Source organism: Hemicordylus capensis, chromosome 3 (assembly GCF_027244095.1).
Source record: "Hemicordylus capensis ecotype Gifberg chromosome 3, rHemCap1.1.pri, whole genome shotgun sequence".
NCBI classification, from domain to species: Eukaryota; Metazoa; Chordata; class Lepidosauria; order Squamata; family Cordylidae; genus Hemicordylus; species Hemicordylus capensis.
Window position 1 is genome coordinate 187859498 of NC_069659.1, and position 17328 is coordinate 187876825.

General features: G+C 41.7%; 1 protein-coding gene across 3 annotated transcripts in view; it reads left to right on the plus strand.

Annotated features, from left to right (window-relative positions):
• The window catches only part of GTF2F2 (general transcription factor IIF subunit 2), a 115692-nt gene that overhangs the window by 73906 nt on the left and 24458 nt on the right, over positions 1 to 17328 (plus strand). For all 3 annotated transcript variants that reach the window (XM_053305685.1, XM_053305684.1, XM_053305686.1), the window contains 2 exons: positions 9551 to 9650; positions 12186 to 12329. In XM_053305685.1, the coding sequence (XP_053161660.1) occupies positions 9551 to 9650; positions 12186 to 12329 (244 nt within the window). The remainder of the gene's footprint in view (positions 1 to 9550; positions 9651 to 12185; positions 12330 to 17328) is intronic.

Below are 17328 nucleotides of genomic sequence, written 5' to 3' on the forward strand. Positions count from 1 at the left end.
CTTAACCTACTTCATAGGGTTGTTGTGAAGAGAAACTTAAGTATGTAGTACACCACTCTGGGCTCTTTAGAGGAAGAGTGGGATATAAATGTAATAATAATAATAATAATAATTAATAAGGAAGGTGCTGTATGCCCCTGATCATCTTGGTTGCCTTCTTCTGCATTTTTTCCAGTTCTACAATGTCCTTTTTTAGAAGTGGTGACACAGTACTCCAGGTGTGGCCACACCATAATTTTGTGTAAGGGCATTATAATATTAGCAGTTTAATTTTTAATCCCCGTCCTAATGATACCTAGCATGGAATTGGCCTTTTTCACAGCTGCCACACATTGAGTCAACACTTTCAGCAAGGAGTCCACCATGACCCCAAGATCCCTCTCTTGGTCAGTCTCCAAGAGCTCAGATCCCATCAACATATACTTGAAGTTGGGGGTTTTCGTCCCAATGCGCATCACTTTATACTTGCCAACATTGAAGCACATTTGTCATTTTGTCGCCCAATCCCCCAGTTTGGAGAGATCCTTTTGGAGTTCCTCACAATCCATTTTGGATTTCACTACCCGAAAGAGTTTGGTATCTGCAAATTTGGCCACCTCACTGCTTACCCCTACTTCTAGATGATTTGTGAATAAATTAAAAAGCACCGGTCCCAGTACAGATCCATGGGGGACCCCACTTCTTACTTACTTTCATTGTGAAAACTCTCCTTTTATACCTACCCTCTGTTTCCTGTCTTTCAACCATTTAGCAATCCACACATGTACTTGTCCCCTTATCCCATGACTGCTAAGTTTTTTTGGGAGTCTTTGATGAGGAACTTTGTTGAAAGCTTTTTGGAAGTCCAGGTATACTATGTCAACTGGATCACCCTTATCCACACACTTGTTGACACTCTCAAAGAAATCCACAAGGTTTGTGAGGCAAGATTTACCTTTGCAGAAACCATGCTGGTTCTCTCCCAGCAGGGCCTGTTCTTCTATGTGCTTTACAATTTTATTCTTGAGGATGCTTTCCATCAATTCACCTGGAACGGACGTTAAGCTAACCAGCCTGCAATTTCCCACATTGCCCCTGGATCCCTTTTTGAAAATTGGTGCTACATTGGCTACTTTCCAGTCCTCTGGTACAGAGCGTGATTGCAGGGATGAGTTATATATTTTAGCAAGGAGGTCAGCAATTTAACATTTGAGTTCTTGGAGGACTCTTGGATGGATGCCGTCCAGCCCTGGCAGTTTGCTAGTTTTCAGTTTTTCCAGACAGTTTAGAAGATCTCTTGTCACTGCTATCTGACTCAGTTCTTTAGCCTCCATCCCTGAAAAGCCTGTTTCAGGAACAGGTATAAACTCAGTATCCTCTGCTGTGAAGACAGACGCAAAGAACTCATTTAGCTTCTCTGCCAACCTCCTTATCCTCCTAAATAATCCCTTTCACTCCCTCATTATCCAAAGGTCCAACTGCCTCCCTGGCAGGTTTCCTGCACCCTCTTTCTCCCAATGGAAAATGCAGCCATGGAGCTGCTTCTGCAGCATGTATGCGGATTTGAGATTGACAAAGGCAGTGTGGGTACCCTGAGTAGAATGTGAACCAGTGAAAGGAAAAGGCTGAGAGAATGACATGAGATTTTAACCCTGGACTTAAGTTTGCCCTCTTACCCACTGCACTACACCATATCTATCTATCTATCTATCTATCTATCTATCTATCTATCTATCTATCTATCTATCTATCTATCTAAGTTACTATTCATATGTAAACCTCTTGCTTGAGAAATGCAGGCTATTAAAGATGCCAGGTACAAAATTAAGTACTCCTAGAAACCTTTCCCAAAGTTGGGACTAAATCAAATACTCATAAAGAACTGTGTGTTTTTCTATATCTATCACTCAGTTTGATTCCATTCTAGCTTTCCATATCACACAGAGCCATCAGTCATGCTGGTCGATGCCTGTTGTCATTATAATAAAAAGTCTGGAACATAACATAAATCCTAGTGACTCACCACTCAATCTGGAATGTGCATGAGATGCTAGCTTAGAAGAAAAGCTCCAGTGGTAGGTGTAAGGGACATTATGTGATAACAGTGTGTTTCTTGAGACATTGTGCTTTTAGAAATTAAAAAGTATGTTTCTTTTAATTCTCTGGAGGGAGGGTGACTTTCTGTTTTATGTACAGAATAGACCTTGAAATGATTCCTCTTGGACAGTTAGGACCAACGGTTGGCAGAAGAAAAGAAAATTGCCTTTTTGTCCTTTACCTTGACTCAGAGGTGCTCCTAATACTAGCACATCAAGACCTGTAGATATATGAATTCAAATACGACAAATATCTTTTCAACAAAAGTTCCCAAAGTGGTTTACATAGATGTAAATAAATAAATTGGCTCCCTGTCCCCACAATCTAAAAAAGAAACATAAGATAGACACCAACAACAGCCACGGGAGGGATGCTGTGGAACATATGAACATAAGAAACTGCCATATACCCCTGCTAACTGGGCAAAGAGGCACCTTTTACCGTGGTGATTCTCTTTATTTAGCAGGGGGAGAGTAACTGGCCCTATCCACCCCCAGCACAGTACTTCCAGTGACTGTTGCTGGTGTGTGTCTTATGTTTCTTTTTAGAATGTGAGCCCTTTGGGGACAGGGAGCCATCTTATTTGTTATTTCTCTTTGTAAACCGGCCTGAGCCATTTTTGGAAGGGCGGTATAGAAATCGAATTATTATTATTTATTATTATTATATACTGAGTCAGACCATTGGACCATCTAGCTCAGTATTGTCTTCACAGACTGGCAGCAGCTTCTCCAAGGTTGCACGCAGGAATCTCTCTCAGCCCTCTCTTGGAGAAGCCAGGGAGGGAACTTGAAACCTTCTGCTCTTCCCAGAGCGGCTCCATCCCCTGAGGGGAATATCTTGCAGTGCTCACACACCAAGTCTCCCATTCATATGCAACCAGGGCAGACTCTGCTTAGCTATGGGGACAAGTCATGCTTGCTACCACAAGACCAGCTCTCCTCTCTGTGCTGGGGCTATATAGCAATAGCAATAGCACTTACATTTATATACCGCTCTATAGCCAGAGCTCTCTAAGCGGTTTACAATGATTTAGCATATTGCCCCCAACATTCTGGGTACGCAGAGCCATATATAGAGCATATAGGTATATAGAGCCTGTTGTTCATATGGGTATATAGAGCATATGGGTATATAGAGCCTGTTGTTCTCCCGCTGCGAAATAGAGAATCGCCACTTTTAAAAGGTGTCTCTTTGCTCTGTTAGCAGGGGTATAGGATATATAAAAGAAGCATGCAAATGTCCACCTCTAGGGTTAACCTGTGGTGGTAACCACCTAATGGTGCAGTGGGGAGTAACTTGCCTAGCGAGCAGGAGGTTGCTGGTTCGAATCTCCGCTAGTATGTTTCCCAAACTATGGGAAACACCTATATCAGGCAGCAGCGATATAGGAAGATGTTGAAAGGCATCATCTCACACTGCACAGGAGGAGGCAGTGGTAAACCCCTCCTGTAGTCTACCAAAGAAAACCTCATGGCTCTGTGGTCACCAGGAGTCAACACCAACGGTACTACTTTACTTTACTTTAGTTGCATGGTAGTGATATTTAGCTCAACTGTTTTCATTCTCAATCTTCGGCCTGGGTGATACATTACATTTGCCTTTGGAGTGCAGCATCTCTATGGTGAGTTTTCTGACTCCTAGTTATAACTTTCCAGCAGCAGTCATTGTGATAATGAGGCCCATCAAGTATGGAGTTTCCCAACTTCCTCACCATGTCATTGTCTGCTTGTGAGAATGGGAATACATGATGTGGGATGGGTGGATCTCTATGGCAAGTGAATATAGTCTGTAGTAATGAGGCTGGAGAGAGGCTTACCCAGATTTTCTGGAACAATTTCTTGGATTTAGGTTAGGGAAAGTGCTGTGGACCAGAAGTGAACTACATGTAGAGAATCATCTGAGGAGACTTTGATAGAATTTTCATTTTCACCACTTTAGTTGAAATTTTATTTATGGAGACTGCAGGGCCAGCCGTGATACCTGACTATTGCTCTTGTGTGGGCTTGAGTAGGGTCAGGAAAGGGACTTGAGGGGATTTGCACAGAGCAGCATCTATGCAGGTGAGGTAGGATTTGAAACAGTCATTGGCTTTCTGAAACCTTGAAGGACACATGTGCAGATTTGCCCTTTATTTTGGTAAGGGAAGAGTAAGGAGACTGGAAGAGAGGAAAGGCAGCATGGCTCTGTACTACTTCTAGGATGTGAGGAAGAATACTGTGTGTCTCATTTAACTAGAAGTTTCTGAGAAGTGAAAGTGTTGCTCGTTCTGTATTACCACCTTTCCCCACAGAACATTGTTAGATCTCATCTAGACCAAGAACACAGAGTTCAATTGAGAAACATAGACTTAAATCAGCTCCTTCATTCCTACAGGCTGTTTGAGTTTATCTCCCTTTGCTGTTGAAGTAAATGAAGGAGCAGTGGTGAGCCCAATCTTTCTCAGTCCTTCAGTGCAATAATTCTTCTGTTACCAAGTTCAAGGCTCTTTGCCATTGCTGCATGAGAAGGCGGGAGAAGGGCTGGGCTTTGCCAATGCTCACTCAAAGATTTTCTCTCTTTTGAGCTTTGGCTTTTAGAGAGATATTGGGGGCAGGGGCGGGGGGGGGGGGGAGAGAAGCTTCCTTTATCTTCAAGAGAACAAAATATATTAAGGACATTCTCATACATATGCTGAATTTAAAGACAAAGAAAATCTGAATTTCAGATATTGCCAGGAGCAGCAATACCACTTCTTTGTGGGACAGGTATAATCTGCAGTCCTTTTCTATCAGCTATACTTCTACTGTCAGGTTAAACAATAGGCTGCTGGCATTAACACACACGTCATTTATGCCAGGCATGCAGATACATAATAAATAATGAATCTGGGGCTTTAGGAGAATGATATCTAAAGACTGTCCAGTACAGGCAGGGTTGCATGAAGGGGGAAAAACTAACATTTGCCCCCACAATATGCAAACCTGTACTGATTTTTCAGTAAATACATTCACATATACTCCTATGACAACGACAACAAATCTTTATATACCACTCTTCAACAAAATTCCCAAGGCAGCTAACATAGAAAAATAAATAATACATAAATAAGATGGTCCACATAAGGTAGACATGAGCATCAGCCACTGGAGGGATGCTGTGCTAGGGTTGGATAGGGCCAGTTGCTCTCCCCCTGCTAAATATAAGATAATCACCACTTTTAAAGGGGTCTTTTTGCTTAGTTAGCAGGGGTGTACAGACACTTAGCTGTGTATACTTTTGTTGCATTATTCTGTTGAAATCAGAATATACGCTACTTCATCTCCCTTGCCTCCATTCCATGGAAATTGTGCCCAGAGCTTCCTTTGGATTTCAGAGGCTTCAGTAGCTACTTGCTACCTTTATATTTTCAATCTTTGCTTGTAAAAATAAGAGAAACTTGTTTTGTTTTTTTAAAGAATTGTAACAGGGGAGTGCTGTTGTGCCCCTCTTTTTCTAGGGATCAAGGCATGGTTATAAAACAAGCAGTTTCCCTTTATTGGGAAGCCAGTGTGGTGTAGTGGTTAGAGTGCTGGACTAGGACCGGGGAGACCCAAGTTCAAATCCCCATGCAGCCATGAAACTAGCTGGGTGACTCCGGGCCAGTCACTTCTCTCTCAGCCTAACCTACTTCACAGGGTTGTTGTGAAAGAGAAGCTCAAGTATGTAGTACACCACTCTAGGCTCCTTGGAGGGAGAGCAGGATATAAATGTAAAATAATAAATAATAATAATAATATTGTACAACACCCCAAACCTCAATCTCTCGGCAGTTTCCAACAACATAAAACAAATTAAAACAGAAATGAAAACCCTAAAACGATTTTAAAACCACAAGTCTAGTTAAAAAGTTTGGGTGAAAAAATGTGTCTTTAGAGACTTCTTAAAAGTCTGTGACAACTACAGGTTTAAAGTCCAAATAAAAATATATTTTATTAAGTACAAAATTAGACTTGAATGATTATTAAGTCATTTGAACATGCAAGGTATTCACATGTGACACAGAACACGCTAGATAATATATGTGACTGGGCGGTAATACTTAATCTTTATTACAAATTATTATGACTGGAGTGGTTTGGGGGTGTGTAATATATATCTAACTAACCACTAGCTCTACATAAGGATTAACTATGTACATTAACTCCTATGAAAGGTGGAAAAGAACAGAAGTGAGGGACATGTTCATAGACAATGGAAGAGCACAGCTACAACCAAGGCCAAATAAAAAGCAGTGTTAGAGAAGGAATAAGGAAAGGAAGTGGCCAAGGCAAAAGAGATATCGGTGTCAGAGGAGCAGTGCCAGAGGGAGGCTTGAATACTGACGAGTATGGAGGGAGAGCGAGTGTGCACCACATCAGAGGGCAGACTGATCAGAGAGACAGAGTGTGCGTCTGTGTGCCTCACAAATGGAGAAAGAAAGATTAGGAGACAGAGAAGGGATGAAAAAGTGACCCAAACCCATTCAGGTAGAGAAAGCTGATCAGCCCCCACCTGGATTTCCAGTGGGACCAATTTGAAGTGAGAGTCCAAACAGGCTTGTAGAAAAGAACTAGGAAAGGTTGGGGAGAAATAGCATTGTTCAAAGAAGGGAATCAGCTTTCCTGCTGTGGAGTGATTCTAAGGTAGAGCCGTGTAAATAACTAGAGATTGATGTATTCTGGTGCTAGGAACCTGCACTAAAGGCGGTTCTTGGCAATCCAGGTGGGTGCTGCCATTGGAATAGAGAACCATCTTAGAGTTTGCCATCAAAGAATAGCAATAGCAATAGCACTTACATTTATATACCGCTTTATAGCCGGAGCTCTCTAAGCGGTTTACAATGATTTTAGCATATTGCCCCCAACATTCTGGGTACTCATTTTACCGACCTCGGAAGGATGGAAGGCTGAGTCAACCTTGAGCCCCTGGTCAGGATCGAACTTGTAACCTTCTGGTTACAGGGCGGCAGTTTTACCACTGCGCCACCAGGGGCTCAAGAAGATTTTAAATGGAAGTGGTGGGTGCTCACTGGGACTGAAAGGGATACTGCTTGAATACTCTTGAGGGGGGGAATTGATGAAAACTTGGCTGGTGTCCAAGATTCTTGTGCCTCTCTCTGCTCAATCCCATTAGACTGCCTGCACTCTCATGGGGGCATGGACCATTTATGGATGCCAAATACCTTTATCATGATGGAGTTCCTGACATAATTAGATTACAAATGGTTCAGATTCCCATGAGCACATTAATTTGGGTGGACCTATGGGACAAGGGTCCCTGTGGGAATCCTCTTTTCTTTTCTTTTTCTGGGTAGGAACTGACTGCCTTCCCCAGGGAGAAGGGCTGGTTTACTTCTCCAACTCTGCTGTTGAAAAAACAGATTATTTGGGGGAGGACTTGGAAAATTCTGCTTCTGTTGAAGGGCTGGTCTCCATTCCCATTCTTCCTAATAAAAGATTCAAAAAGCTTCTGGTCTAACATGTACTCTGAAAACAAGCAAACAATCTCACACTCATACATACCTTGGATGGGAAAGGAGAAACATGTAAAAGACTCCTAAGGCCTGTGGAAGAGAGGAAAGTCCTCTATACACACCTGTCCTGGGAGAGATATGTTGCAAAAGAGAACTGGCAGACTGAAATCCTTGAAACTGCAAACAACAGCTGTGCTGTCTTTTTAGCCTAATTTTCTTAAGAAAAGGAAGCTTATGAGATCACTCGGGTGTCTGTGTGTGTCTGTGTGTTTGTTTGCAATGCCTGGACCAGTATCAGCTTTGCAATTCCTGGACCAGTATTAACCAAATTGGGTACAGTTGTAGGGACACAAAGGGACATCTCAACAACATAGTTTGTGATGATGTCATCCACCCCATTCCAGATGGTGGATGCGGTGCATCCACTTGTGAACCGCAAAGGGGGTCAGCTTTGAGTTCTAGTGCTAATGGCGATCCATTAACACTTCCAATGGGAAGGTGATGGTGATACTTGAAAGAACAAAGGAGTTTCAAAAGGCGCCAGACAGGAGCCAGATGAGAGAAAGGGATTCCATGAATAAGTCAGGAATCTCCTGAAGGGGATTTTGGAGATTTTAGGACTTCCTGGTTTTCACATGGATCTGAAAGTAACTGAGGCATTTGGCTAATGTGTTGGTATGCAATGAATGTGGTAAATGGGCTCTGGATGGAAGACAAATCTGGGAATGTCTCAGGATTGTTGGGAAATAGCCACACAGTTAGCCTAGTTTGGAATGTCAGGGAGTCCTTGGCAAATTCTCAAACGGATAAAATACACCATTCATGCTTCTTTCTTCCTGTTGTCTTCCTAGGCTAGTCCTGGTATTAGTGATAGAACACTAACTGATTTCTTGACTTTTTCCTCTCAGACACATCACCCATGTCCAGCACCTCTGTAAGAGTGCAAAAAGAAAAGAGGCAGGGAGTACTGTCAGGCCCAGAATTGAGACCCTGTTACAAAATGAAACCTGACATTCTTGGGAACCTAAATTCTGCCCCAGAATATATGAAATGCAGGAGGTGTGATGTTCTCTGCTGTGATAATTCCTAACCTCACTCCTTGCCACTGTCCAGGGGAAATGAAGGCGCCATACATCCTACCCCACTACCCACTCAAAACCAAAGGTTTATTCAAAAACAAAAGAAGCCCTTGAACAATATTTGCTATTGTAAAACTGAGATTGTCAACAAGGGACCCTGACATGTACAAGTCTATAGGTCCAGAAGAAACCCCTTGAACATGAGAGGTCCTGCTGGATTAGATCAAGGGTCCATCTAGTCTAGCATCCTGTTTACAACAATACTTTTGTGAAGCCCATAAGCACAGCATGGAGGCAACAGTTCCCTCCCCTGTTGGCTCCCCACCACAGATTTCTATTAAGAAATTCACTGCCTGTGAATCTGGAATTTCAAATTTACTTTCATTGCTATTAGCCACTGACAGACCTTTCCTCCACCATGAATTTGTCTAATCTTTTAAAGCCACTGCCGTACCTTGCTGCAGCAAATTCCATAAGTTAATTATTTGTTGTGTGATGATGAAGGGTTCCCCCCCCCCCTTTATTGGTCCTGAATTTGCTGCTGATCATTTTCACTGGGTGACAGCTGCTCCCTCGCAAACATTATTGTATTGTAATAGAGGAAGAACAACCTTTCTGCACTTTGTCCATACCATTCATAACTTTATAAATTTCTGTCATGTTCCCCCCCCCCACCCTCCCAAAAGTCAGCTTTTTAAAAATAAAAAGCCTCAAGTACTTTAGCCTCTCCTTTTAAGGAAGATACAGCAGCTCTTTGATCATTTAGGTAGGCCTCTGTCTGCATTATTTCCAGTTGTACCATATCGTTTTGTAGGTACAGCAATCAGAACTATATATAATATTCCAGATGTAACTGCACCTATCATGAGCATGGGTTGATGTTTCTATACCCCCCCTCCCTTTTTGCTATTTTCTATTTCAGGCTGAAGATAGAAGAATCTTCTAAACCTGTAAGCTGGACAAAGCAGCTGGATAGAGCTGTAACCACTAATTACAAACCTGTTGGTAACCATCAGTATAATGTGAGTTGCCTTCTGTAGTAAAGTTAATACCAGAAGTCTGCAGCCAAATAACTGGCTGGATCACTGAAATGAATATATGACGTGCAATATTCCACCCCACTGCGATATGTGTATAGTTCCAGTGATTGAGTCTTCCATGTTTATACATTTATTTTAAAGGATCCGGGTCCGTATTGCTTTTTTATTATTGGAAGACACTTGATTGATATTACATCTAATTATGGCAATACTATAAGACATTTTAACTAAGGAGGAAATATAATAGGCACAATCCAGCCAAACGAGCACTTTAAATTCCACTCATTTCAATGGGAGCATTAAGCATTGATGGGACTCAATGGGAGCATTAAGCATTCAATGGGAATTGGGACCCATCACTATCTGTAGCTAGCTACCTAGTCCACCGGGGGGGGGGGGCGTGGCAGGGGCCGGGGGAAGGCTAGAATCAGTTGCAATAAATCATCAAGATTCAAATTAAGAGAATTTGATTTGTAGCTTCTCTCACCTCGAAGGCTTGTGGCAATAACAATATATTAAAATGAATTGGAGTTATTAAAATGCTCTCTGCTCACCTAGCTACCAAACGTCAATCAAATTAACAATTTATTACATTGCTTCTGAAAGAGGCTATTGTTGTGGTGCTCTCCAGGGGAAGACTGTTACAGACCTGAAGGGTAGTCCCTAAGAATGCTTTTCAGAGTGCCCTTGCAGTCCTACTTTAGAATGGGGCTCCTAGTTGCTCTTAAGAGGCTATGATGGAAGAAGAGATAGCAGCAGTCTCTCAGAACTAACGTGGACTTGTGACTAAGAGACAAACATTTACAGATCAGATTTCAGCACACCTCCAACAAGTCACAGCAGGAACTTTCCTCCAACATTGATTTCTGAAATAGGAAAATAATCACTCTTTGTCATGATGTAATGTCTACAAAATAAATAAACTACTACATCATTGGCTGACGTTCTCCTGTATTTCCTCAAAATATGCCCCTGATGTAGTTCCTTTTCTCTCTTATACAACTGGCACAGAATAATAATATGTACTAGATCTTCTATAGACTTGAAAGCACTATGAGAGGGACAATCAAAATATGGCTTATTCCTATGACTTCCCTCTAAAACAGCTGGTGATTTAGCCAAGCTTTAGTATAAGCTATCCTATCTTTGTAATCTTGTATCTCCAGGAGGAGGAGGAGGAGGAGGAGGTGATGATGATGATGATGATGATGATTACATTTATATTCCTCTCTTCTTCCAAGGAGCCCAGAGTGGTGTACATGGTTAGATTTCTCCTCACAACAGCCCTGTGAAGTAGGTTAGGCTGAGAGAGAAGTGACTGGCCCAGAGTCACTCAGCAAGTATGATGGCTGAGTGGGGATTTGAACTCAGGTCTCTGCAGTCCTAGTCCAGCACTCTAACCACTACACCACGCATGCTCTCATAACATGGCATCAGGAGTTACTTTCCTAGGAGGCTAGGGGAGGCATTGGCCTCAGGCTGACGAAGGTTGACCCACCACCACTACCACAGGTGTCACCTCACCTACATTCTGTCATCTCTGTTGCTGCCTCTGTTCTCCTTCTGTACCAGCCTCACCCCATGGGATGGAGGCCCCTGCTGTCCCCACCCCTCTTCCTCTCGCCAGTCTTGCCTTCCAGGGCTGGCACTCTGTCCTTGGGCCTGTACTGCTGTTTGTTGTATCAGGCAGCGGGCATCCAGCTTTGGTGGCCCTCTCTTTGCCACTTTGATTAGCCCGTGCTCTCCCCTCCAGCACCAAGCCACTTTGTCTCCTGGAGACAAAGCAGACAAGCTTAGTGCTGAGGCAGAAAATGTGGCAGAAAGCAAACTAATCACGGATGCTCGTGCAGCGTGGCCGTGAGGGTGGGCAACATGCATCCAGCTTTGCCAGCCACAGCAGCCCCTCTGTCTTGCTGCAGCAGTGCTAGCACCAGCGATTGGTTTGTCCAGGAAACAAAAAGGGAACAGGTTTGATGCTGGAAGTGAGAGACGGCAGGAGAAACCAACCCTGTCATAGTGTCTGTTGCCTCAAAAGATGGGACAGATGAAGCTGGATGTGCACTGCCTGAAGCAATAAGGAGTGGTTCTGGGACAAGGACAGAGCGCACACCCTGGAAAGTGAAGCCAGCAAGGGGGAAGATGGACGGGGTGACATGTTGCAACTTGCCTCAGGCACTAACAGGCCACAGACCACCTCTGTGTGGCAGAGCAAATCTGCTGTATTATATTCAAGAATTTATAGGCTATCGCACAGAAGGGTTTAAGTTTACTGTGGGATAAACCAAGTTAATGCAGTAAAAACAAGAGATAAATTGGTTTATCCTGTGCTAGGTATCAGTTTGACTTGGCACCTTAATCATTCTCTTTATGCATCTAACAAAGAAGAAATTTGCTCACACCATGATAAAACCATCTCTGGGTAAAACCATACTCTCATTGCTGTCACAAATTAATATGCCTGTTCAATCTGGAGTGTATTGGAAGTGTAGTTTAAATTACATTCTTTAAATTCAACAGATTGAGTACGAGAAGAAGAAAAAAGAAGATGGAAAACGGGCTCGGGCTGAAAAGCAACAAGTGTTGGACATGCTTTTTTCAGCTTTTGAAAAACATCAGTATTACAATATTAAAGATTTAGTGGACATAACTAAACAACCAGTGGTAAGTATTGTTCTAAAGTGATGCAGTTTGTCGCTAATAAATATATTAACTTGAGAATCATTATTTAATGTTTATAGTAGATTTCTTCAGAATGATTTTTTAAAATGAGCTTTTCAGTGAACAAAGTTACACTGGCACATACAATTTAAAAAACCATGATAAGCAGTTCCTCCTCCTTTTGTTTTTAAATAATCAGAGCCATGTAAATTGGTTCCTTTGTGTAAGACTACCTGGTGGTTGTATCAGCTGGAATCTAACAAGATGATTATTCACACTTTAGGTGTCCAGAGGAAAAAAAGAAATATGTCTTGCACATTTATGTGTTGGGAATAATGGAAAGGGATGTTAAGCCTTTTTAGAATCAGTGGCAAAGATTACTGTAATCCTAATCTAGTCCATCTAGATCACTCCAATACAATGTACATTTGATGCTCCCCCATCCAGCATTTATTCTCCATTCATCTCAGTAGAGAGGCTACTGAGTTGGCATACTTCCTTTACATATATGGATTTGCTCACTCTTTTGAAACAAGAGCTGGCCTATATAGACTGAGGTGGTAGAATTTTGGACTCTGCCTTCAAACTGCAGGTTGGTTGTCATGTTCTCACCCATGTAAAAAGCCCCTAGTAAATTAACACAAGAGGACAATGGTTATGCTAAACCTTTCTCTTCATTGGACTAATTTACAATATAGCTTTCTGTGTGAGAAGTTTCTGCAAAGTGTGATAACCCACTTGCCATCTGAAGTGGTTCAGTCCAGAATTCTTCCTCCTCATTCTGCATCATGTGTAGATGGACTCTAAATGGGAAGCCTGAGGCATGCAAGAACTCTGAACTGTACATCAGATTGTAGGTAAGATTCTGGTTTAGGCTGGATGACTTAAGCTTGTCTCTTGTGGTGTTCCATAAGTTCCACTGTACCTGCTCGCGCACACAGCACTTCATGAGTGCAAGGATTGCCCTGTTCTTTTCCATGAGTTAGCAATTGCTCCATACACTGCAGAGTTCCAGTTGTGCCCTTTATTGTCAGTTCCAGTCAGCTCTTCATCAGATCTTTGCATGGCAGGGAATAGATAGATACACTAAAAACAAAATGAAGGCTATCTTTTTTTAAAAAAATCATTTTATTTGTATTTAGGTTTTTGAACCTTCTGGGTCTGTTTAAGTCCTGCTTTTTAAGCCTTTCTTTGCAATAAGAGAAACAGCTCCAGTTGAAGCTCCAGCCTTGTAATTTCAGCTTTAAAGACTTGGTGAAATGTCAGATTTATGACCAACCATAGTAATGTTTTTAACCATGCCAAACAGAGTAAAATTAATGTTTTTAATATTAGCTAACTTAAACCTTCAGGGAATGAGCAGATTAAACACATTTCCCATAGTCTCTGGCTGTTAGTTCCAGGAGTCCGGCTGCTGCACAGAAAAGAGAACTGTGCAATCACAAATGAACATGTGTCCACAGTCTGCTGCTAAAGGTCTGTCTTATCCCAGCTTTTTTGCATCATATCAAAAAGATGGGTGGGAGCACATGATTCATGGTCAGGAGGAAGAAGGGACAGGTGACCAAGCAAGGCACACAAGGTCAATTCTGTACACAACAGAATGTTAACAGTGGGCTGGTTCAGGCGACATACAGAACCTCTGTTAAAATTGGGTGCCAGTTTCTAAGGCAGCAGTGTCCCTGAGCCTTGGGAGTACGCACTTCCCCCTCGCATCCCCTTCCTCTCTAGGTTGCAGTAAACTGAGATGGACATGATGTTTGAACACCCCGCCCTCCTGTTCTTGGTTTATTCTATCTATACTATTCTCTTCAAATAATCAAATATCTGTACCTAAGGTTTGAAATAAGTTACAGATCTCAGCTTATTTGAAGTAGGTAGGTTAGAATAAGCTGAGTTCGGACATCATGACCGATCTCTATTTGCTTAATTTACAGTGGAAGTAGATGGAAGAGGGAATTGTGTGCTCCAGGGACTGAGAGATGTTGCACGGGCCCAGCTTTAATGGGGGTTCCTGTTATTTCTGAACCAGCCCAGTAACTTTTATCTTGTCTCTCACTTATATTTTTATAGTATGTTTTATTGTTGTGTATTGTTGTGAGTTACCTTGATCAGTGTGGAAAGATAGGATATAAATGTCTTTATATCCTTTGATAAAAGATATAAAAGGCAGGGGTCCTTTTTTACAGGTACTACAAGCATTTTGCAAATGAGCCTCTGCAGCTATGAGGACTAGTAACCTCTTTTTAAAAAAAACCTTTAAAGTATGAGAAATGTTTGATCTCTGTTATTAAAAAAATGAAAATATGATACTTCATCATTGCAAAGTTTATTCTATAACCTCTGCTACAGTAACAGATTAGCAGGAATTGGTGCAACCTTTCCTATTATTTTCATGCTGCCTTGCCAAATAGTGACATTGCACATTGAACCACAAAAGCAGTTATGAACTTGAACATGGTGATACTTTCTCAAATAATTGTTTTATATGATAGTTTGAATCAGAGCACTACTGAGCACTATGCCTATTTAAAAGCTCAGCCATCAGGCTTAACTGTGGATTTCTTCCAGTCTGGAAATGTGTAGGAAGCCCTACTTCTTTCCCTTTTTCTTTTTTTTTTCTTTTGCTGTTGTTCAGAGTACTTGACTGTGGCAGGTTGTAGCACTGTGTGTCTTGCTCTAGTTCACCAGTTCCTCATTGGATTGGAATGTGGCTTGTTATTGCACTAGACTACTGTGCTTCATTCTGCAAAATAGGCTTAATTATGCAGTATTGCACATGTTGCTTTTTCTTTTTGTGCTATATTTGGGACATTTATTCTGCAGCTGCAAATATTTGTCTGAGAAAATGAAAATCTCATATACTTATTGTATCCCTGCAGCTTGGTCATTTTTGAACATTGACTCCTTTGAACAAGTACATGTAATCCCAGTCTCCCCTTGCTCCATTTAAGTTCCAAATCCTTCTGCAACACCTACAAATAAACTAGCTGACTGACTAACCTTTTAGTTTCTCCATGTCAGGTATTCTTCTCATTAGTTCTTATTTACAGAAGAGGGAGGGAAAAGCTATGAGAATGTTGAAACAGACGCTGGGAGTTGGTGTGGGAGGAAGAGGAGGAGTGAGTGTCAAATGGAGAGTGGAAACGGGAATGTTACGTTAACTTGGAAAATGCAAACAAAGATGAAATTAATAAATGCTGCCTCATTCTCAAGAAAATAAATATCCTTCTCTTTTCTCTATGTCTTTTAAAGACTGCATATAGGAATTCTAATGTTGTGTGATTTGGTATATGCAGCATTTTGTTCAGTATTTGGATTCCTGCAATTGCAAACAAATTATTTTACAAAATCAAATCCTGCTACCAATAATAGACTCTGCGGTGGATGGGCTATTGGTGTTGAGTCCAGATTGGGGCAGGAACCCTGGAGGTTCCATGATAGCTGGGCATATGAATAGTTAAAGTGGGGGTGATTGTGGGAAGGGTCTTGAGCTGTGAACAGGCCAAATCCCAAAACTTCCTTTATGTGGAGAACTCGTAATTTATTCTTTTCCCACCACTGGACTACTTCTGTGTGTCTAGTACTATATACTTAGCTGTTGACTCCTGATAGTTGATATTAGATGTGTGGCCATTGTCTGAAAATAAACAGAAAACCTATTTTTCTCCCCATCTCTCCACATCAGCTCTTTCTTCTTTGTTACTGTAGATAAATCATCTTTCCATTCTCCTTCTCACCCTGGCGCTTTCTCCCAGTTGGTCTCGTATATCATTTCCCCCACCTCCTCCATGACTTCTATTATTTATATAATGCATTCAAAAATAGAACAGAAATACACAGAATATATAAGATTCCTCTATTATATAATTCTGAGATGGAGCATTCTGCCCCATTCCGAGCTCCATTTTGGAATCCAAAATGGTGTTCTTCAGGTCTCAACACACGCGCAGCAGCTATAAGAGTACCATTTTGTCTGCAGGTCATTCTTTTTAGGAAATAGTATTTGTATTACTCTCTCTACCACTTTCTCTTTTCATTCTCCTAGTCCTTGTCAAAAATTCCAAATTGTTTTAAAACATGTCTTTTGAAAGCAAACTCAATTATTCAAATGGAGCATAAAAATTCCAATATGTCATTCATGTTGTGTTGCTGTGGTGCAGTATTTTGAATATGGATTATACACATCCTTGCTTGGTCTTATTTTGTCATCCTATATTATCACCTTCTTGCTCTGTCTGCTCCACACAAGCGCACTAATTAACTTGGTCCTTCTACTCCCCGCTTTTACTCCATGCCTTTCCCAAACCTGGGAACGGCTTCCCAATTACTCTACAATGAGGCCTAGTTCCGACCAAAGTGCTAAACCTATGCTACTTCAAACTGAAGGTGTAGGCTCAGATGAGGAAATCTTTTTCCACATAGAAAGTGAGTTTGGGAGAAGAAGCAGCTAAAAGAACCTTCTTCCTGAAATCTGATTATCTGCATTCAGGGCATCCCTCCCCCCATATACTGTGTTTTATACTGAGGTGTTTAAGGACCATTCAAATCATGTGAGCTCACACATGCAGCTTGTTTGGTAGAGTTCAGACGAAGGTTTTACCACCACAGTTGCAGACCTCTAATCTCACCTAAAAGCCAACTTTACAGTTTTCTGCCCTACCAAAGATTGGAGATACAGGGGAGGAGACAAGATTAGCCTTCCCCTGCAACAGTGTGCATGAACGCATCCCCATGAATGCATTGGTCTGTGAAAACAATCCTCTGCCATCATTGAACACTATACTGTGATCCCTTCTGCCCCTCTATACCCATCAAGCACATCACAGAAAAGCAGTGCTATATTAGTTATTCCTAAGAAGAGAATTTTTAAAAGTTATCCCCATCGCACGTGAACTTGTCCTTTTCCACCTGTTTTTGTGTTGGGTTTAATACAGACATAAACAACTATATCTTCTTCAGCTGCTGTAAGGTATACGATGACTGTTGCCTGAATTTGAGC